Source organism: Rhipicephalus microplus, chromosome 1 (genome assembly GCF_043290135.1).
Source record: "Rhipicephalus microplus isolate Deutch F79 chromosome 1, USDA_Rmic, whole genome shotgun sequence".
NCBI lineage: Eukaryota > Metazoa > Arthropoda > Arachnida > Ixodida > Ixodidae > Rhipicephalus > Rhipicephalus microplus.
Window position 1 is genome coordinate 294,825,591 of NC_134700.1, and position 23,918 is coordinate 294,849,508.

General features: G+C 45.6%; 1 protein-coding gene across 1 annotated transcript in view; it reads right to left on the reverse strand.

Annotated features, from left to right (window-relative positions):
- The window catches only part of LOC119159437 (protein Wnt-6), a 42,714-nt gene that overhangs the window by 15,587 nt on the left and 3,209 nt on the right, over positions 1-23,918 (reverse strand). Inside the window, exon 2 of the mRNA XM_037412192.2 lies at positions 21,788-22,743. Coding sequence (XP_037268089.1) covers positions 21,788-21,855 — 68 coding nt within the window. The 5' untranslated portion in view covers positions 21,856-22,743. The remainder of the gene's footprint in view (positions 1-21,787; positions 22,744-23,918) is intronic.

Here is a 23,918-nt window from a genome sequence, read left to right on the forward strand (position 1 = left end):
TTCAATAACACGCTACTTATATACTATTCCGTTACGAAAACGCAGCTGCCGCAATGTGTTCTACGCTGCTTAGTAATTACATTGAAAACATTCAGTATGATGCTTTCTATAGATAACGAAAACTATAGGTGTAGATAAACTCCTTCCATGCACTTTGGCAGGCATCTGGCTTCGTGTTCGGCTTAAAGAACTTACGTAGTATGGAAATGATCGCGATGCGTTCACGACGATCTTGCCGAGTGTGTCGCATGTTCACGTAATGGAAATACACATGACATGGCGATTGTGCCGATTACGAAAATCGGTGTACTATATATAATTCGAATATGATTCATTTGGCGTCAAATAAATTTATCAGCTTCTTTCGGATGAGAAAACTTTCCGTTGAGCGTGTGGGAGTGTACACGTGCGCGTCTGATTTCTGCAGGCACGCAAAGAACCATGCATGGGAGTCGGCAGGGTGGGTGCAAGCTGCCCAAGCTGCACCAGCGATCCCGCCGCAGCGAAACACGGGTTTGCACCACTTAAGACAAAATCCACAACGGACACTCTCGCAGTGGACGGTGAACTCCCGAAAACCGACGACGCCCTCGAAAAATGACCACTGACCAGAATTCAGTGATAATAACGACTAAGAATAAGTCTGGCGGTGGGATAAACGAAGGCTAGAAAAATGCACACAAAAGTAAAGGTAAGCGGAGCATGGGCCGAGGTTCCGGTGATTCCCGGAACCGGCGCGCGAGATTCTTTTCAGCTGAAAAGGTGCGAACCATTAGCCGCGTCTCAGCCGACGCTTCTCCCTCACCGTTTACCGTGTTCTCGTCTCCGGTGGCATCCGCCACGCACTCGGCATTGCGTCCGCGCGCAACAGTCGAGAAGGCCGGGACTCACGAGGGGGAAGCCGGCGACGAACGATGCAGCCGTCGGTCCACTGCGGGTTCTATCTGCGCTGAGGGCCAAGAGGAGAGCGGGGAGAGAGAGAGGACGGCGTTTCGCCAGGAAAGCGCAGCGCAAAGATTCCCGCTGAGCGAGTGCCAATGGCTCGCTCATCATTTGGCTCCACCTCGCGTGTCGAGGGCGCAATTTTAGGGAAACAAAGACGCCATTTCTCACGCCCCAAATTACAGCCTGCCAGGCGTCCTGGACGGTGATATTCTCCTCCTTTGTGTGGCCCGACGTGCTAAACAACTCGCCTTCCTTCCGAATTCCTCACCTCGAAGCACAAAAAGAGAAAGTATATTCGATTTAGCAGCATCGCTCTCTTGGTGCCGTGGAAGTTGTCCTGTCACTTGGTTCTCTCCTCGCCTTCTCCATCTTTCCGCCTCGCGCTGTCAATCGTTCGCCAGGCGAAATGCGGCGGCGCTGTGCATGGCGGGGCGCGTGCGGTGTGAATGGACAGCCTCGTCGTTTTAAATGCGAATGCGTTTCTTAGTCGGGCTATGTCAGGCGTCCGTCGGGATCCGTCCACCACCCTCTCCCATAGGAACAGCTGTGGCGCGCGCGCTTATCCTCGCCCCTTGCAAGCGTAGCCTCCCCGTCCTTGACTTGAAACGTGACTTGCCACCGCCTCAATGCAGTGCGTTTGAAACGCGTGTCTAGTGTTTGGGTTGATAAGAAGCTGACATTATGGCCGCCAGGTACAATGACTAAAACAATGACAGCAAAAAGAGGTGCTGATAAATGTGTAACGGCACAAATCCTCGTCTCGCCATTAATTTACGCTACTAAAATTACTTCGCGTGTACTCTCGGCGCAAACATTTCCTTCCCATTTCCTCACGATTCCATTCGGGGAGGCGGGGGCATTTTTTTTCGCTATAGCTCGCCTTTGAGACTAGGCGTGAGTTGGCTTGATGAGGGGCGGGGATTTTCTTCCATATGAAATAATTTTTTAATTTATTGTTATATTATTTCAATGCATTCAATTGCTGTATACACTCCTTGTATTTGCTGCGTTTTTACACTGTTACTGACGTATATAGTTCGATGCGAAATATAATGTCTTGTGTAACTGCGGCAATGTTCCAGCCGCAATTTTTTAAAACTTTTTTACCAGTTGACGTACTATCTGTGAAAAAATATTTTAAATGTCTATAAGCAAATATTTATGGAGTAAAAGCGTTGGTAAACTGACAAAAAGTGACTTTTGGGGGATATTCTATAGTAAATTAAGCTCAGAGGCCGGTGTGCTAAAGATGCACGAGACAGTTTATTATGTGATCCAATGCCTTTTCTTTTTACGTGAAAAATTATATTTCTGCAAAACTTGTTTAAAACAAAAATAATTTTTGAGTGCACCAATAACGCCAGGGGTATGGAGTAGCAATGTCTGTCTTCCCTAAATACTCGTTCTCTGTGATTTTTCGGACTTGCATCAGAAAGCCGCTTTCTTTTTTGCATCGCAGTCGATCCAGCCTCCGAATGCTTTCTGCAAGCGCCTCATCTTGTTTTGCATTGCCCTCGTGACCTTTCACCGATTGAAGATGCCTTGTGATGACGTCGCAATGTGAAGTCACAGTGACGCGCTGATGACGTCTCAAATTTAGGCGATATGTGTGGGATTGCGATTACGTCATGTGGTAATCTCATCACGCGATAATTTTTTTTGTCATTAATAAGGACCAACGCATACGTGAAGTGACAGAAGAGCTCGAAATAAAAAAAATGATAAAAGCGAAAGGCAACTTCGTAAGCCAGCCATGAATACCTTACACAGATTCTGAGGTTTCGTTATCTACAACACACGCGACAAGAAGCTTGCTTGGGGGTAATGATATTTCGTCTGTGCCTTCCCTTCTGCCTAAACATGTCAGCTTTCTTTCCGTTAAACTTTCGGCTGACAGACAGTGCTCGTAACATGTTCTTTCTAGCGCTCCGTGTCTTGTGTGCGCTGACCGTCATGACTAATTATGTTTCAACTAGCCCGATTTGCGACTTTACTTGAAATGATTTTTTTTTTCGTCATTCTTGTTGACGCCGACGCTGCGGGACGACGCCGACGGTGAATTATCGCGTTTGTTGAGGCATCTAACGCTTCCGTCGAAACAAAGTGCACAGCGGACTACGTCCACTCCGTTCAACAACGCCCCTCATAACCTCGAATATTTCGCAGGTCCTTGCATGTCCTCCAGCTAGAATGGCGCGACGACTTGTGTACAGCCACAGAGTACCAGTCTTCGTCTACACTCTTGCCGTCACTCCTCCTTTCTTCGACGGTGGACGCTTATTATTATTTTTGCTTATGGCCGGCATTACTACCTGACGTAAACACGTGGGTGCCCAGATCTGCAGCGAGCCGCGCCATTGCAATAAGCGCTGTTACGCCGTGTCACTCGGCGCGTAGATTGATGCGGGCGCTTTTCAAACGAAGCGGCCACAGCAGTCACACGCACACACGCGAACGGCCGTCCTGCAGCCTCGCTGGCACGTCCGACTCGTGCTGTCTTTAACATGCCGTGGCCGATGTCTTTCCGTCGATGCTTATCGTCGCCCTGTAAGGGGGAGTGTTTCTTTTTCATTTCATAGAAGATAGCTACAAACTACGGGGCGCGTCAAGGCTTGTCTTCAGTTGGTTGCTACAACGATCCGTGAACTTTGCGTACGCCGAAGTGCTGTTGTACCAGTTGAAGGTCACCTGTCTGAATAGGCAAGTACAAAACATGTTTGCTTCGCCCTTCTGCGAGTTGAATTGTTACCAACCGCTTTTTTTTTCTCGCCCATATCTACAAACCATGTCACCTTGACTTAATACATTTACAGACTCTTGCAGCTTTTTTTTTTTTGTACACACGCTTTGCCAATATGGCTGGAGCGAGACAAGTGTAAGGACAGTGAAGCAAGAAATTTAATACTTGGTGTACTACAAAAGTGAAAGAATTTACAAGAATCTCAGCGTTGTCGGCGACATGTGAGGTGACGTGTGCGTTGGTTTTTGTTAACATTATACAGCACGTTATTTTGTGTGAACTAAAACAACTAAGCAAACAGTTGTCTCGCGTGTCTGCGGGTGATATGTATGTGCATGCTTGGTGCACACAAAGACGGAACCACGCAAGTTCTGTGCTGAGCGAAACTGTGCGCTGTTGGCTGGTTGACTACCTAAATATACACAAGTATACGTCTAGCATAGCCGCACGCTTTCGAGTATTCTCAAGTGCGTCTGACCTATATTTTAACGCTTTACAACACGAGCGATAGAATGTTATCCGGCTTAACGTATACACCGCTATTTTCAACACTCAGCGTTATTATTTTTCGTTTCTCCGCTCTGCAAATTAATATTTCACGAGCCATGTTTCGCGGCCTTCGTCAGAACGACACAAAGCGGCGCCGACAGTAACTTGAAGCCGGTGCCAAAACTCACTTTCGTTTGACGGATTAAACTACACGCATCCTATCTCATAAACTAGTGTAACCGCTTTGCGCATAAAATCCTTCGGTAAACAGCCTCGTATCTTTCTTCGGAGAACTAAGATATACAAACCACGATCCGGAACTCGTACGCTCCAAGTCTCTGCCAAGTCGAAGGTGATGATAAAGTCCTGACGGAAGACACCTAACTCGCGTGTGTGTCCCAAACGTTTCCTTGTTATCATTTTCCCCCACCACGATCTTACCTTACGTTTCCGCAACGCGAATAGGCCACGTGCACACGGCATGCCCGATGAAACGGGGCTGCTGATACTTACTCCTGACTGAAGCCTCGCTTTATGCCGTGGGCGCGCACCGTCTCGCCAGTGCTTGATTTATAACTAAGCCGCAGCCTATGTGTACAGTTTGTGTACCTTGGGAACCACCTCGAAATGTGCAATCGCTTCACACAATCCCGCCGATTGAGCGAAAGAGTGCCGAGCGAAGGCCGGTTGGCCGCTATTAAGATTCAGAGCGGGCCCATCCACAACACCGAGCGAGGCTTATGCTTCTCTCATCTCCTCTCGTCTTTGTTTATCTGCCCGCACCGGCGAGCGAGCCGCCGTACATGGATTTTCCTGGGGCGTCGCTGCGGATATGAAATATTGATATACGACGCAACTGATCCTTTTCTCGGCCAAAACTCATTTACCCTGTGCCACAGGAAAATAAAGAAACGAGCACTAGAAAAACTAAGCAAAACGAAATACTCTCGAGAACGGTCGTAAACGAGCGATGAAGTCGACGAATATAAAGGTGAGGAAGAGGAGATTTTGAAAGAGCGTCCTACATGGGAACGAGGACTCGAAGGTTGTCCACGTTTTGTTAATCTCTGACCCTTCCCAGAGGAAGAAGAAGAGCCCCTCTCTCGTCCCTGTCTCCACTCGATGAATCTGGGACGTTCGGTAGCACGCGCCCGAGTATATGTACCCGGAGTCTGGGATCGAACGCTCTGTTTGCTTGTTGGCCACGAAGAGCTCTATGGAGAGCACGTTTTCTCCGGCGTATACTCTGCTGCTACGTCTTATTCTCACGCCCCGACGGGGCTTGAGAATGAGACGAGCGGAGATAGCGGAGGAACAGTGGCAATAAAAGAAAACTCGAGTGTTCGCTTCGATCGTGATCTGTTGTCTTTGCTCCTGAGAGGAGAGGCGTGTAGACATACAACAGGCGGCTCGAGGAAGAAGAAGAAACGGAGCGGTAGTCTTGAAAAACAGCAAAATTTAAAGAGCAGATGGAATATGGTTATCGAATGCGGAACAGAAACAGGTCGCGTTTTCCCAGCGCGCTTATATCCCGGGGGAGCGTCGTCTCTCTATGGAATGCGAAGTGTATGATTCACGTCTTCATACGGTACGTGATAAAGAGAAGGCGTAGAGAACTCCCGGGGAAAAAGAAAAAGCGAAGCATGGACGATGGAAAACTTCCTGCTCTGCAACCTGTGGCAGCTTTAGTCGCACGTACAGCTTACAACACTATTTTCTCGCATGTCTTACCACCTGTTAGGCGTCAGTTAACATATCTCAACTGTAGTTAAGAAGTGTAAATTTAAGGGTCCGTTTTCTTTGTTAGACACAACAGTAATGAGAACTAACTGACAATGATGCCAAGGAAGGTACAGGAGATGTTATTGGAAGTAATCGTATACAACGTAAATGTGAAGAAAGAAAAATGAACGAAATATAGCTTTCTACCGGCAGGATCCCAACCTGCAGATATCGAAGAACGCGTTCGAGAGCACTGATCGGGAAGGGAGTGGAAAGTAGGAGGGCTGAGATGAACACCTCTAATGCACTCGCCCATGCATGTAATCGTCAGATATGCGTTTAACCCGAACTAATCGCTAAACTATGCTTCAGATCGTTAACTCCTGTAAGGAAAGATCACACTAGCCAAGCAGTGACAAAGACCTGTTGAGTGCTGCGGGAATTGCCCACCCTTAACCCTCGGCGTTGGTCCCATTAATAGATTACCGGCTGATTAGTGGCAAGCAGTGAAAACGCCGTTTTTCCTGCATGGACGACACGACCTGTGGTTTTCACGCTGTCGAGCTGTGAGACGACTTCGCATGCTATGGATAGCCACGAACAATTTAAGTCGTTGCAGTATTCTCTCGGATAAAATGTACAAAACTACAAAACTAAACCAGAACTATTGAAGTCAAACGATCGGAGCTATACTAGAGTCGTAGTGTGTTATGTTTATTATGCCCAAAGAACATTCAACCAAAAATATTTTGTTGAACTGTAGAATGTCGTGACATATTATGTACTGTATATTGTGCTTATCTCCTTAGCTGCATGTCGCCTAAGTGAAGTTGGAGAGAGAACAGACCTGCAAATAATAACAAGCATCACGGTTCAAGACCAAGGATGATGCTGTGCTTTAGTTGAAGCTGGTTTCTCAGGAGAATAGGCTATATGCATGACGTTATAGTTGACGCAAATCATGGCGCAAATCGCCCCACCTATCTATCCGAGAGGACAGGTTGACGTAGTGTACCGTGACCTGAGCAATGCTTTTGACGTAGTCAGCAACTCACTGTTTTTGGTTGAACTTGCAAACTTTGATGTTGAATCATCTGTTGTGAATCTCTTGCACAGGTATCTGCTTACAAGATCATGTTATGTTGCCGTAATTGTCCAAACGTCTTCCTTGTAGAAAGTTACTAGTGGGGTTCCTCAAGGGTCGGTATTAGGCCCACTCTTATTTTAATTTTTTGTTAACGATGTTTATTTTGCATTTCATTACTCTTTTTTTCTCTTGTATGTCAATGACATCAAAATATTTAAGGAAATTCATTCAGTTAACGACTGTCGCTTGCTGCAGTCAGGTTTGTGTTCTTCCTCAAAATGGTGTGACAACAATAACTTTTCCCTGAATACGTCAAGGACCAAGTTCATGAGTGTATCTCGCAAAACATCCATCCTGTCATTTCTATACTCTGTCAGTACCGTGTCGTTATGTTAGTTCAGTGATCTTGGTGTTCTGTTTGATAGCATGCTCAATTTTTTCGCTCACACTAAACGTACTGTCACGCGAGGCCTTCGTTTCGTCGGTTGTGTTTGCAGAATCTCTCGAGAATTCAGTTCTTTTGTAGCTTTCCAGAAATTGCACACCACAATATCTCTTACCCTACTGGAATATGCTTCCGTAATCTGGAATGACATGGCTAAATCTGGCAGTAACGCCATTGAGCGAGCCCAGAAAAACTCCCTAAGCATTCACAACTATCGTTGTGCCAGAAATTACTCTGGATCTCATTCTAACACTGCTAGATTATTATCGTTGCCACAGCATCACTGCCAACGAAATTGTGCTGACCTCTTATTTTTCTACAAACTAGTTCACGGTACGATATCTGGCCCTTTGCTTTTGATATGTGTAAATATTGGGATTCCACGTAAGTTAACCAGAGAGAATCGATCCTTTCATGTGCCTGCCAACTTATTTCAACACTTTAGTACTCACAGAATACAAAGTTTATGTAATGTTAACCTTCATGGTCTTGATTTTTTTTTTTCACAGTCCTCTTTCGTTGTTTTTTATCTCAGCTTTGCACTGTCTTAAGATAGTTTTTCACAATGTAAAGATTCTTCCATTTTCCGTTTTTCAGATAGCCTTCCAGATAGTTTTGTATACTCCCTTTATTTTTGACTGCCATTACATGATTATCGTCTTGTCATTTATTCTTCAGACTTAGCGCTAATTCATTTTTGTCTGTGCGTTCTTGGTCTTTTTATTTGATTTTTTTTGGTAGACTGCGTGCATTGTAGTGTTTATTATTATTGTTTTGGTGGCTGCACAAAGTCCTTATGGTTGTTCTTGGGCACCGTAAACAAATTATTATTATTATTATTATTATTATTATTATTATTATTATCATTTGCTACTAATATGATTAGGCCTGCTTCAACAACTTTTTGCCAGTGTGCTCATCTCGCCAAAATACCTCTGTCGCGGATTAGATAGCCCACTATCGCTGAAATCGAGGAGTAAAATTTGAATGTGGCTCTTGCAGCAGCATGTGGCCTTAGTTTACACAAACAACACATACACAAAGGGACGTCACAAGCGCTGAACATCCACTGATTTTTATTGCGAGAAATTGCGTGCGTGTTCTTTCTTTGTGTAACCTGGTGTGCGCTGCCATGTGCTGTAATGTCTCACCCAGCTAGCCTGCCAATATGCTTTAAGCTCTTCAAGGTTGGAACGTTTAATTTTGACTTGACTCTGCTCAAAAAAGAAGTCTAAATCACAGCGAATGAACGATATAGAAACATTTTGCGACAAGAAAAACACCATCCTTGTTCTTCTGTCGGCGCTATTCTTTGTTGTGTGGGCGTAATGGTGATAGGCGCGTAAACGATGAGTGGCCCTTTCAGGCAAAAACGCGTATTATTCGGGACTAGGTAGGCAGCGTTTTATTTTATTTAGCAATACTGCCGATCACACAAGGAGACCGTTGCAGGGAGGGCGTACATAATACAGAAATACAAGAAAAAACAAGAATTATGTTCACAGAGACTGCACAGCATGTAAATTTGCTTCTATCATTTCTAAGAACACATGTAAGCATGAGGCGTTAGTAGCAGCAGGACGCAGTCAGTTCCATTCTCTATGGTTTGCGGGAAATATTAATATTTAAAGCAATTTGAGTTAGAAGTGTATTCATTAAGTGTTTACGAGGGCCTGTAACGTGTCAATCTTGAACTACTGAGAGAGATTAGATTTGACGTGTTGATGTTTATGTCCCCATGAATTAATTGAAACAAGAACTTCATTCTTGCTATCTTTACCCGACTTTGTAGTGTTAGTGGACCAGCTTTATTTAGTAACTCACTAGGGGAATTCGTTAAGTTGTACTTATTATATACAAACCTCATTGCCTTCCTCTGCACCCCTTCGATTCTTGCAATTAGTTCCTTTGTATACAGAAACCAAGCAGTATTGGCGTACTCCAACACTGGTCTAACAAGAATCTTGCATACTAGCAGCTTTGTATCTGAGTGCGCCAGATGAAGGCGCTTTCTGAAAAAGAAAAGGCGCTTTAGGGCACTTGAGGTTATATTGTTGATATGTGTTTCCCATCAAAGATCGTGTGTTAAAGTGACGCCTAAGTACTTACGCTCGAATACACGACTGAGAGTTGTGTCGTTAATAACGTAAGCGAAACAAGATATTTCTTTCTACACACAGTAAGGGTTACAGATTTTCGGCATTTAAAGCCATCTGCCATACCTCACACCAGGAAAAGACATCGAGTACAGTGCATTATTTAGTACATGGTGATCATCATCAAAATTAATTTCTCTGTACAATATAAATCATCAGCGAATAGCCGGAGGTCAACATTTAATCTGGAAGGTAAATCATTGATGTACATAGGGAACAGAACTGGACCCAGTAGACTGCTCTGGGCACTCCCTATGTAACAGACGCTAAAAAAGAACTTTCGTTAATGATGTGCACAAATTTGAAGTGGTTACTCCGGTATCTTTCTATCCACTTCACGATATAGCTTTCATCTATCCTACATTCGAGCTTCCGGATTAGCTTCTTGTGTGGCACACAATCAAAAGCCATGTGTTTGTTTTCTAATATCTATACTTTGTGATATGTCGTGTGTCAGTTCCAGTAGTTGCGTGACTGCTGAAAGGTCTCGACGGAAAGCCATGTTGATAGGGTGACAGAATGGATTCCTGTTCGAGGTATATATTTATAAGTTTAAGCACTGCGTGCTGGAGAAGTTTGTTTACTGTGGAGGTTTAAGGAAATGGGCCTGGAGTTAGATATCTGTCATGTGGAACCACACTTATGCACGGAGATAACCTTAGCAGTTTTCCACTCAGCTGGAAGTGAGCACGTCATTAATGATTTATTAGAGATATGGCACAAGTATTTACTATCCACTCTGCAAATCTTTTAAGAAACATATACGGTATGCTATGAGGTCCAATCGCTTTTTTTGGGGTCAATATTTAACAATAGGCGCAACAGGCCTGGATCCATCTTTCTCTTGTTTACCTGTTGCTCGTGGTGCATACCATCTAATATGTTCCAAAATGCTACAGATCTTCTTCTTATTCTACTGCCTAGTTTTTTTTATGCCGCATCGTTTTGAATCTCCTTTTTTTTTCAGCGAGTAGACCAGTGCCCAATAACTTCGTTTCATTTATTTTTATTTGAAATATATGCCGTCTTGAACTAATAGACGGGCTTGAAAATGTAGCGCAGAACTCGAAAAGAAACACTAAATGGCAGGAGAAATCAGAGAAAGATATGGGAACCTTTAAGCCTCGCCTGTAAAAGTTGAAGCGATATCGATATCCCGTCCCTGTTGCGCACTTCAACCACCTAGTGAATACTATTTATTGTGTGATGTTACTCGAGAAGTTTAAATTGTGGATTACTACGATGTAATCAATAAAGTTGAACGCGGCTTGTGTGAGGGAAGCTTTCGCATATGGCTGCATTATGTGTAATGGGTAACATGCTTTAAACAAAAAAAATAACTCTTTTCGAACTTGCTATGCACCCACCACGTGGTATTGAAGAAGTGCGCGCAGTAAGGGGTTTTGCCTTTTGTAATTGGTGGCCGGCTTTAAATCACGAAATCGGTGTGATAATTACTTGCTCTGACGCCCGATGGGAATTTACGACCACGCAATATTACTGCGATATTGCATGTTTAGTGTGAAGGTATACAGGACGCACGAGTTTTTAAAGCACGAAAGTTATTTTCATTGCATTTTCAAGCAAAGGAAGTTATTTTAACCGTGCACTTCCGAACAGATATGTGGTGTAGCACCTGCTTGCCAGGGCCGAGTTCCATCATCACTCGGAAGTTTTCATTGTTCATTTTATTTATATCTATCTCAATTTATTCGTCAGCGACAAGATGATGACCTTTCGCTCACAACTGACGACGCCGGCACTGGAATTCCTGTGAAACAAGCCCTTTAATTTTATCGCTTCAAAAGTCAGGCTACTTTACTCTTTATAGTCGAGATTTATCCCACATCATCACGTCGTTCAGTAAGTAGCAACCTGCCCAGGAAAGAGGTATTTAGGAACGAAAGCACGACAGTAAAGCAACTATAGGGCACAGGTGAAACAAATTGGATGCGACCATTTTGGTTGTTTTGGTCACGATTGTTGACGCAACACTGGCTTAATGGATCTGGCTCACTTAGATTGAAACAGATGCAGAATTTAGCTCATTTTTATTTAAAAAATTCTTTCATAATATTGTGTTGCAAGCATGTATTGCCCCATTTTGAGTAGATTTGTTTTAAAAGTCATCGAAAATCGATGTGGCTCTCCTTTTTCTTCTCACTTCCGAAAGTTTCCTGCACATAACGTAGTTTGGAACGGCCTCCGTGATTGGAGGCAGCTTTATCGACCTTAATGGTTTGATTCTGGCCGAATTTTCATGGGGATGAAATGATAGTGCCCCCCCCCCCCCCCCACCGTGTACCATGCGATGTACGCAAGATGGTCAAAACTTCCGTTGCACTCCACTACGATATGCCTCATAATAAGGGCTTGGTTATTGCACGTAAAACGCCAGATGATAATACGAGAGCGTCAAAGAGCTCGTTTCGCAGAATTTCTGGCACCGGCTTCGTTGTCGTGAGCGAGAAATTATCACCTTGACCAGGATCGAAAAATCCAGAATGCTGCGAATAAAAGAAATAATAAAATTTTTGGCAGAGAACGCCACTACGTTAACGTCAAGGTAGTGACAGAAGAGCCTTTCGAGTTTCTCAAAGTATGATAACGCCCAAAAGACGACCTAAACTTTAAAACACGTTGGTCGGCTAGTTGGTTTGCGTCCGTGAATTATGAGTAAGCGCGAACAGAGAAGTACATATATAGATGAGAGCTGTCCGTGTCACTCCTCTCCTTCTATGTCATCTCTCTTCTACATCCATGTGTGTTTGCGCTTACTCACAATTCACGGACTTAAATATTTTCACTCACTTCATCAGAGACCTGTCTGTTTGTAATAGATCGCAGAAAAAAGGAAAGAGGAAGATATGTCTGCTCGTCAGACGAAAACTTGGTTACTCTTTAGATAAGTCGACTCACCAACGTATAATTGGAAGATTTTCCCGTGACTGCTTTCTCTGTTTAGATGAGCCGGCAGCACTGCGGTTCCTTAACTAAAACTACACATTCATGAAAAGCGCATTGAAATCCGCAGAGTGGCAAGTCAGTATTTATATCCTGATTACGTTCTATAAGTACGACTGTTTTGCAGTTCTGCTATTGCAAAGACATGTGTACAAATGCTGCTTCGAGAGAGTACGCAGGTGCGGCATGCAGGAACCCTCACAAGAATAAAAGAAAGAGAAAAAAAGAGGCCAAGTGCAAACATGCCACCAGTCTTACTCGGATAAGGCGAAAGTCGACGGCAACAAGGGGTAATCGGCTTTTAGGCAATCACCACTGATAGCTCAAGGAGCAAGCATATATACCGCTCGCGAATAATACTTATTCCCTCCCCTACGTCGCCCTCTTTGCAAACAGCGACAGGCTTGGCCTGCGCTTTCCTCGCCTGCTAAAACAACAGTGGACTTGTCTGCTGCGAGTCTATAGAAAGCTGCAGAGAAAACGTGTCGATACATGTTATGTGCAGTTAGAGGAGTAGGGCCATTAAAAGCCGACTCGATGGCGCGCTTAACACACCAACACGCCCTGACGTGCAGTGCGCAGCACTACTTATGGTCAACGTGACGTCACAGGTCCATATATAATGTTCATTTAATAGCACTGTCATGGGACGCATTGTTTTAATTGATTCTTATGCCTCGGTACGAGGCGGCTTCGGAAATCGTGGCCACCTGGCGTTATTCAACGCGCACCGACTTCGAGCAGCACTCTCTCTGATTTCACCTGCACCGAAAGGCGACCGCCACGACCGGAATCGAACCCTTCAGGTGGGCAGCCTAACACCGTAACCCAGCGTGGTGTACGTGAGTGCCAATGTAATTGAGCCGGACATGCACTCCATTCTGCAAGAGCTGTTTGCTTTTACGGTGCTCTGTACAACTTTCTATCACGCTTAGCGCCTCGCGAGATTTTTCTAATTTAACTTGTGTGCAATCCATACGTGTGCAACATCAGTGGCGCTAAACGTGATTAAGGCCTAGTCGAGTTTGCAGCGCCAAAATAAACCGACAGACGACACCTCTCGAGCGGTCAGTAAACCTCTCTGGTGAGAGATACGTGCCCTACAATGAATGTTAAGCGGGCGTTGAAGAAAAAAAAAAAGAATTGAGAGAATAGCGCCTATGACGAAAAACGCTGCGCCAGCTGATCTGCGGCAGCAATCTATCTGATGAGCTGCGCGTCTCTCCGCGGAGGGCAGCAGCCGATAGCGGACCTGGACAATCAAAGCTGGGTGCGCCCTCTTGTGCCAAAGAGGAGGGCAAATGAAAAGGGCAGAGTGGAAGCGAGAGGACCTTCTAGAAGCGCATGACGGTAATTGCCGGCGGCTACAACGAACGACGTAGAACGGTGGCGCTGAAGAAATGCCGGGAGAAGCGGGCCACTGAAATGCAGCGTAAACGAGGCACCGATACACGGACGATTATTCGAGATACGCCGGAGTTGTATCAATAGCTAAAATTATATTATACCCATCTACTACCCCATGTGCTATAGAAATGAAGCTATATTACCGTGAGAGCCGGATGATATCCAAGCATAAAATGCAGGTGGCAGCTCTAGCTTGCGGTGAGGCCATATATAGACTTTGACGACATCTGCTCGGGCCTATATGGTTAGTATTTTAGGAAGGGACAAGGGGCGAAAGACAGTTAGTGACAGGACAGCACTGAAAAAAATATAAGAATATTCATTTAAGGCTGTTAGTAACTGCGAGAGGAAAGAATACGATTAATTGGCTTCGACGCAACAGTGCAGTAACATGCTAACAAATTTCAGTTCAGGAGCCTTTGTTAATGCGCTTGATGAGATGTAAAATGACAGGTCGCGATTATTGTTGGGTCCAATATTAAGCAAACAGCTGTCATGCAGCATTTATGTCGACGTCAGAACGTCTCGAATTGGCAAATACGCGCCTGCAGAAGAGACTTTCTGGAAAGTTTGACTGCAGCGCTCCTGCTTTTACGGCTACACTGCTTCGTTTGCTTTCCAACTACGCACACTTGACTAATTTCTCGACTTCTATGGGTCACGATATGATTGTTAGGCGCACAGAAATGATGAGCAACTTCGCAGTAATTTTCGTCACCCGAGGTTTTCTTGGCGCCGACGCTAATCTAAGCAGACGATTGTCATTGCATTTTGCCTTCCCCGAAAGGCTGAAGCTGCGACAGGCAATCGAGCCCGCGTCATTTTTGCCTGCTGAACTGCCGCGGTGAGTAACGCGGAGCAGTGATCAGAATGTATGACCATTGTGTTTTCTTGATTTTTTTTTCAGTGTGACCTGTAGAATGCACTGGGACAAAATTCGACTTAGCCCTAAATTGTCCTGTTTCAATCCGACGGAGGCATGCTGTACATGCAACTATCTTTATGTGGATTCAGACTTGAAAAAGCACATGAAAATATCACTTTGATGCGCACGAGGTGTTAATTCTTATTGGCATGCTTGTCAAGAGCCACATCCAAGAGGTCCGACACTGATTTTGTCATATATATTATCCTTTTGATAAGCGCTGTGGTCAATGCTCCGACCATTGTGACACAATAATTAACCTGTCGCGAAGTGCCACGAACTATCTTACGAAAGTATGCTACAAGCCTAAATACGCATACATGATACATAGGCATACAGCGCTGTATGTTTCAGCCTTTACTATAAGAAAAAAAAGAAGAAAGCAGATGTTATATATTACACAAATAACGACACGAAATGTTATGCCGACATTCACGTTCGTATAATTTCTTGCAAAGACTAAAAATTGAGCGGGTTGGCTTTGTGAATTATGGCATTCTGAAAAGCACGCGCATGTGTCAACACGTATACAAGAAGAAGAAAAAAAAACGCTGCTAAGGTTGCACTGATGCTGTTCGTGTTGTACACTTTAAGAAATACTACAGGTTATATAAGTTGCGTGATCAACGAACAATGCATGCACACTCATGACGAGTATCTTTACTCACAAGGGCACATAACGAAGTGGCTCGCTCGTTTTACTGGTTGCACTGTGTGTGGCGCGAACTTCTTGGAAGCCTAATCCAGAACAATGTGTGACGAATTTCGCGCTCTCTCAAGAAATTAACCGCTGCACTCCCAGAAAAAAGCTTCTGGGAACGTTTGATTTCTCCCCATTCTCTCAGTAAGTGCGGATAGCGAAGAGCACTCGAAGTCGTCCGTCCCGATTGCATCAAGGCACAAGCACCGGTCGGCTAACCGATACGGTTATTATTTATCTTTTAGCGTTGAGTGAAGCGATATGAAAGAGAGCTGATGCATGGGAACATATCGATGGTTCCCTGTGAAGAAGCTAGGCGTTGGGTGCGCACCAGCCAACACTGGAGCGTTACGATATAAAAACGCTTCTTTTCTTCTCCTCGTGTCAAGTCAGCTGTTTACAAGTCAGCTGTTTCAAGTTATCAAGCAAACAGTTGCCGCGCATAAGTTGCAAATGTTGCAAATTATAGTAATATATGTAATTATGAGGAACGCCGCAGTATAGAGCTCCGAAAGATTTGACCATGTTCTTTTTTTTATTGAGATGATGTATGGAGTTGTTGGCGCACAAATAACGCGACGGCTACTCAGACGGGTCTTTTGTTTTTAAAATACGCCGGATGCTGCCTGGGTAGCCGACCGCGTACTGACGTCACAGGTACAGCTTACAGGCCTCTAGCGTTCGACCTCCATCGAAATGCGACCGCGGATACCGAACCCGCGACCTTCGGCTCGGAAGGTGAGCACCACAACCACTACAGCACGCCGCGTTGGACACACGGAGGCAAATAAACGCTCGCCTCTATGTGAGACTGCAGGCAGTTCAATGGCACATGCATACAGTCCGAGGGGTTCGGCTGCACTCTTACATAAACTCGTTGTACGACGAATAGAAGACATGCGTGCCTCGCAATGAGGTTGAGAATTCGGCCCGTAAAACTTATTTGAGAGAAAGCCGGATAAGACCAGTGCAGACACACTTTATCATGAGCATCTTGATTGCTTAACAACTGTTGCTGCTTGTGATTACTATATATCAGCCTAGTGTTCGCGAAGTTCGCCCCATGCTGTCGTGAGAGTCCAACAAGATTTGCGTCGATACAAGATGCCATCTCTCTCTCTCTCTTCTCTTCTCGCTAAGTTTAACTGAAATACGTTAACTATATATGCTTCTGAAATGCGCAAGCCAACGAATACATCCGTGTTTGTTTGCTTGTATATATCTCCATTTTGACGTGAATAAAGTTTGTCTTTTATGATTTGCAACATCGAGCTCTTTACTATAATCATGTCTTAAATGGTTTGACTTAGGATCTATAGTGAAAGCCTGAGAATTTTGTATAGCGCCACTGCGTTAGCGCATTTGCTAACCATTTCCTTCTCTTTCCACTTCTATCTTTCTGCTTCCCTTTCCTATTCCCCAAGCTGAAGGTATATAGTTAACAGGCAAACTCCCTCCTTTCTTGGTTTTCTCCTTTATTCCCAAATGCGTTGTTTAACAACCCTGCGCGACACACAGCATAATAGATGATTGATTTGTGGGGTTTAACGTTCCTAAACTACCATATGATTATGAGAGACGCCATAGTGGAGGGCTCCGGAAATTTCGATCACCTGGGGTTCTTTAACGTGCGCCCAAATCTGAGCACACGGGCCTACAACATTTCCGCCTCCATCAGAAATGCAGCTGCCGCAGCCAACACAGCTTAATAGAGCCCTGACATTAATTTTAACCGCTTTCCGGCTGTTGCTTCAAATAAAAAGAGTAGTGTCGAGGACCCCGACAGGAGTATTGTGGCGCCTGGGAAAGCATCGAGTATGTACCGGCATACTTTAGGAAATCATTTTCGGTTTCAATATCAGTGATGTACCATCACATTGTGACGTCATTGAGAGAGAGCGACTCACGAAGCGGCAGATCTGCTCGTGGTGCACCTAAAGAACGATGAGTATCTTCTGCGATTTCGGTTGCATGCAGAGACTGTGTTAATCCGTCGGGATAATCTTCGTCGCAGTGGGCCAGCGTGGTCAGTGAAAAAAAAACACACACACACTTTAAAATCAAAGTAAAATACTTCCTACACGTTGTCTGGCTCCGGTGTGTGGGAACTCGGGAGCGTCAACACTGCATTCCAAGAAAACGTAAGACGTCCCTTTTGCGATGTCTCAAAATCGTGTGCATGCGAGATGATCTAGGACTGCGGCAACGTCAGGAATAAGAATTGAGACCAAATAAATTACTCGTCACGCTACTTTTGTGAATCACAAGGCTTAATGGGAGTGCGGATGACTTCAGTATTACAGTTCATTTTTACATCATTCGTGTGTGTATGAGGGATCAAGCATGTGAATTTTTTTGTATGACTTCCTTTCACTGTTTACCATCTCGCCTAGCTGTGCAAAAGCATGCCCAAATAACTTCCGTAAAACGTCTTTAAGCTTTTTCTCTTATTCCTTCGCTTTCTTCGTGTCACAAACACGCATAGAGAAAACTTGAGCGGTAGTATGTTACGTTTCGTTTTTCAATTCTCTATATTACAGGTAGCCAGACATAGAGGAGCAATAAACACGGCCAAGGTCTCGAGCGTCGAAGCGGTGTCAGTGGTGGCATACGTGTCGGCGTAACACAACACCGGGCACTGCATGCGTGCGTTCGCCCCTCGTGCACGAGCTCAGTTTTCAAGTGATGGCGGCGAAATCGACAATGGAGCCGGCGCAACACTACACAACTATACATATTCTTTTTGTGATGATGTCTTTAGCCGGGGCCACGGTTACGATAGCGCTACGAAGCACTTGACATGCAATGAAAAAATAAACAGTGCCGGGCGGAGTAACAGAGAGAAGCAAAAAGAGAGGCGAAGAGCAGTTATTACGGTCACAATGTTACGCAGAACTGGACTGCGTAAACGCGTAGTATAAGGTCGTGCAAATCGATGGTTGACTGATGACACCGAAATGCTGCACATGAAAAATGTCATCGTAATTATACCCATGACAGAAAAGCAATGCGAAACGCGGAATCGAATGAACTTTACAAAAATTAGGCGTCTGTTGTCAAGTTCTCAGAACGTTTTAGTCCGCGAATGCCAGATGCATGGTTAAATGCTGTAAGGAACAAGGACGAAAAACAAAATCACAACGTAAAAAAAAAAGCATTTCTGATTTTAGTTTGTTGAGACACGAGGTTGAGGCACTTGTGAGTGATTGCGCGTGATAAGAGAAGACATATACAGATAACCAAGATACATCGCGTGCACAATGCCGAGCGTGTTGCACAACAGCCCTCGCAAATAGTGATTTGGTGTAGCTCAAGAATAAAAACATCATTTGAAAACCAATAGCATTTCAACAAATATGCCGCATCACTGGTGTAAACAAATCTTTTAAGGAAGCACAAGTCATAAGACAATACATTCCTACACCTTCACGTGCTGTACGAATTGCGCAATTATTACTTGTTTCAATGAAGCTGCAAATACAGTGACATTTACCACATTCGCTTTTGCGAATCGGTGCATTGTACAAAAAATACAAATTGGTTAAGTTAAACGACCAAAGCAGGATGTATACCTTTTCATTGTGAAGTGTGCACTAACTGTGATCACAGGTTTTTCAAACTCACCAGGGTAGGTATAACATAATAGGCACTTGAACATGCAGGCCCGTGTGCTCAGATTTGGGAGCACGTTAAAGAACCCCAGGTGGTCGAAATTTCTGGAGCCCTCCACGTTGGTGTCTCTCATAATCATATGGTGGTTTTGGGACGTTGAACCCCACTCATCAGTTATGAAAAGTTGAAGAAATACTTATCTAAATACATAAGTGCCGCAGACTATTGCGCCGCTTCCACCAGACCACACAGTTCTCACGAGACCAGATGAGATGCTGAAGGTGAACAAAAAAAAGTAAAATAAACAGGCGAGCGAGAGTCATGTGGAAGCAAAGCCGCATAACGAGCGGGCCACACGCGCATCTTGCCACGCTAAACAACAATGTGCAAATGAGGCGAACGTCAGAGGACCAGCGAGGATTGATATATTTCCTCGTTTCTTGCCTTCATTCGGTTTCCTCGCCGTCTCCCGATCGCGGGTCAATGGCACGCATTACGAAGCCGAGGATCGAGACGTTGGCCAACGCCACCACCCGGTGGGCAAAACATTCACGCTTTCCGCGCGCGTCTCGCAAGGCGAAGTTTTTGCGCTTCGAGGAAATGCCGCGTGTGTGAACAGTGGCAGCGCGTGCATACAAGGATGCGTGCTGTTTACAGGCGAGACGCGTGACAAACATTTGTGACCACAGCGCAAGCGCCGTGCTTATACGATCTATGTTATAGAGTTCATTCTTAGTGCGCGCGATTTGATGAACGCGACTCGCATGCCCAGTTATTGGCGGCATGGAAATAACGTATTGTCCTGCGTACACGGCTAATGCAAGCACGATTGAAGTTGACTTTGAGCGACGTCTAAGCTTTAACTTGAACGAGACCATCATTTCTTTCCGCATGTAGATATATCGCGCGTTCAAGTTGTGAGAGCTTAAACTCGTCTTATAAAACATGTGGTGAAGTGCATCTAGATGACATGTTGATAGCCGAAAGTAAGAACGCTAGTTTCTAAGTCACCGTTCAGATATATAATTGTTAGAGTGCTTCCCTAAATGAAATTATTGGTTCGTTTGAATGCGTGGAAAAAGTGTGCGCACCATGCATCTATAAGCGTGTGTGCGAGGCATCGTATATTTCATTGGTGCTTATATTGTGCGCACCCGGAAGGTGCCCAGTGCATACAAAATCACCGACTCTATCAACAAAAAAAAAAGCAATGTATTAGTGTTTATTGCAACTGATGACTTGATGCGCGCATCACGAACTGAAGCCGGTTAAGTGAAATTCTGCCAATTCAACGGCTGAAAATTGTCATTCTGATGAACTTCGATCGCAGCCGCTCCTATAGACATGGTTGACCGTGCAGCACACGACTCGCCACATTATGCCGAGATCGCGCGCGTCGGAAGAACGCGAAGAGGGAAGCGAGAGGAGAGGGTGGACGATCCGTGTATTAACCCCTGTACACTTTTGCCGGCACAATGGCTCCCGGAATTCCTTCGCGGACGAGATGTTTGGACGCGAAAATGTAAGGAAGCACGCGGAGAGCCGCCAACAAGGGGCGCGAGACGGAAGGCCATTCTCCCACGAAAGGGCTGAAACCTGACGTTTACGGCCTTATCCGTCTCGGGGAGCAGTATTTCATCTCTCCCGTTAGGCAGAAATCACCTCTGTTTCAAAGGCACCGCGTCTTTCTCGGACGGGTGCTTTGACCCGCTGCAGTTTCGGCCAACGCGCGCATAACCTCGTTATTGCTTTATTTGTCTATTATTCGCTACCGGAGACAGGCTGCGGAAGAGAACGAGATTCCAGCAACTGCAGCGAGGTTCCTTTTGAGGAAACCGTCTCGCTATCTGCGAGACAGCAGACAAGGGCACTTTTTTTTGTTTTGCTACAGTTAGTCAGTCAGCTGACAGAGCAAGGAACCCTTTTTAGAAATGATGTCGCTGACAGTTCGTCACGCTTCCGATACACGATGACATCGCGGGACTGCCGGTAAAACCGGCGTAATGAAAATATCGCAGCTCTTTGGAACAGGCACCATGAGGTTCCATGTCCACTGATTAAAGCGTAACCAACAGAAGCATTCGTTCTCTCTTCTTTTTTTACCCTCTTGTTACGAGCGGTTAATTATAACAGCTAGTTCTCTGAGAAGCGGTGACCGTCTAGGACGCTTTTTCATTCGCTTCACTCGTTGCCTTAATTTCAACGCGCCTTTCAGGCGAAGGGTGCTCGCGCATTGCGGAGTTATCAAAAGTTGCGCCGTTCGTTCGGCCGTCCTTCGATATCGAACACGAAGCTCGTCTGAGGCAGATCTGTCGCGGGAAACGGTGAATGTGAAAAGATTATAGATAAATAAATAAATTAATTAACAATTAAATAATAAATAAATAAATAAATGCGCAGTTGTAAAATACAGAGGTGGATGCTCATATTCTTCTACACAGTCCTGTAAACCAAATGACCCCTCTTGGTGGCGCTTAAAGTGTACCGGTTCTAACGGGAAAGAATACCGTTGACACCCATCATCACACCTGGTCAGACCGAAACAACGTCCCAGAAAGCGAACAAGCGCGCAGGTAGCATATGAGAGGTACTCACGTTGCCGTGCGCAGGAGCAAGGCGAGGAAGAGCACGGCAGCGGCGAACCAGCGCACCGCGTAATCCATGGGTCTCTCGGCGGGGCTAACTGCAACGGCGCTGGCCGCTCCGCGCGTAGGCCGGCGGCATGGCTAGTGCTCGTTCGGCGCGCCGCCGCGGGGAGGACACCCTCTCTCGCGGCCTGCTGCTGGACGTCCGGAGGGCGGAGTCGCCAGGCGCCTCCTCTCCGGCGAACGGGTGTGGGGGGATCCTTCTACCTTTCGGCTACCAAAGGCGCCGCCGACGGGACAGCTACGCGACCGACCGGCCGGACCCGACGCAGCTTCTCTCGGCCCCTCTTGCACCCGACGCGTAAATTTTCTCGCCCGTGTGACTCTCGGTGCGTCCAGTGGTGATGCGCTTCACGGGAGGCCCCGGGTGCTTCCAGGACCTTTGTGGCAGCTTTCTTTGCCACCTTAATGGTGTCAGCTGTTGCTCCCTGAGGAGGACTTTCGAATGCGCCCCGCTAGAATCGGTTCGCCGGTGGTACGACCGGCTTCGTTCGTCGTGAGCAGTGACTCGATGATCTTGGCAGCTTTATCCAGGTAGATTTAGAGTAGTAGGCTTGCAGAAGTTTCAGAACTGTCGGAGCATGACGTCTTCGTCGCCACGCTGATGGACACAACCTCACGTAGTTCAGTCAACAAATTTGTCTGACGTAATCACCTTGTGAAAACAAGAAGGAACAGTGTTGACGGCGGGAACTACACGCGATGTTTTTCTCGTCAAATCACAGGGTCCGTAAATGCACGAAGTTCTCGACAGGAGACGTCCTTTGCGGCTTCCTAGCGAATTCTTGTGGCTTTCGGCTTCGTCTAAACAGCTACCCTTCGTAGGATGTCGTAGCTTTCGATGCATTCCTGCAGCCCGCTCGTAGTTCTGACACACTTCCAAAAACAGCTGACTGACATTGAAATCTGAAAAAAGAAAGACATAGAAGATCACTAATAAAATATCCACGTTTGGGCGATTCTAAACGATATGTGTAGCAAGGGCATCCAGATGTGCTGTCTTGAGAATGTACTCTATCGCTATTTATCAACCGCACATCTAAGATGAGTGGGGCTCATGAATAGTCATTCCAAGTGCGCACTGTCATTATGAAAGGAAAACATCGTTATAGTTCTCTAACCATGCGACTAAGTTTGCGTTTCTGTATTAAACTAGTCACATGAAAGAGAGAGAGAGAGCGCGACAATTTATTAAAATGCAGAAAGGTCGGCTTCAGCAAGTGTGCTCTAGCCTGCTACTCTACACAGAAGGTAAGGGTGATGATGGGGACAGGTGGTGTGTATATGTACAGTAGTCACTTAGCATAGTCCCTAGAGCTTATTATCCAGTACAGTTCTTTTGATAAAGTCCATAACAGCCCTTAGAGCAGTTTTTGACACTGAATTTGTGAAAAGGCCATGGTCATAGGCGTGTGCAGTATTCTAAATCCATGGGGGGGGGGGGGGGGGCGCTTGTTATTGTTGTGGTCACTTCAGCATAATTCCTCCTTCTTCCCTCGCAGGCAAATGAAAATTTTGCTCGAATAGGCCTTCATGCTCTACAGTCTGGACAAACTATAAACACACACACACACACACACACACACACACACACACACACACACACACACACACACACACACACACACACACACACACACACACACACACACACACACACACACACACACACACACACACACACACGCACACACACACACACACACACACACGCACGCACGCACACACAATAACACAAGCACACTCCTACACTTGCACGCAGAAGCATGCATAAGGTTGTGGCTAGCCAGAAGCAACACTTCTCTGGCGGCACTCATGGAAAATGCCACTTCAAGACACATTGATGTGCATATACTGTACGCTATAATAAAAAAGCTGGATACCGTGCCGACTGGTTGTGCCCTCGCGATCTCCGACGTCAGCGTAGCTCTGGCCGACTGGGTTGGCCCTACGTCATCTCCTGACGCCGATATCCGACGACAGCGTACCTCTGACCAACTGGACTTGCCCTACGCCATCTCAAGACGCCGACAAGAGCTCTCGCAAGTGGTGCCCCATCCTCGGACTGCTGTGACCGTGTT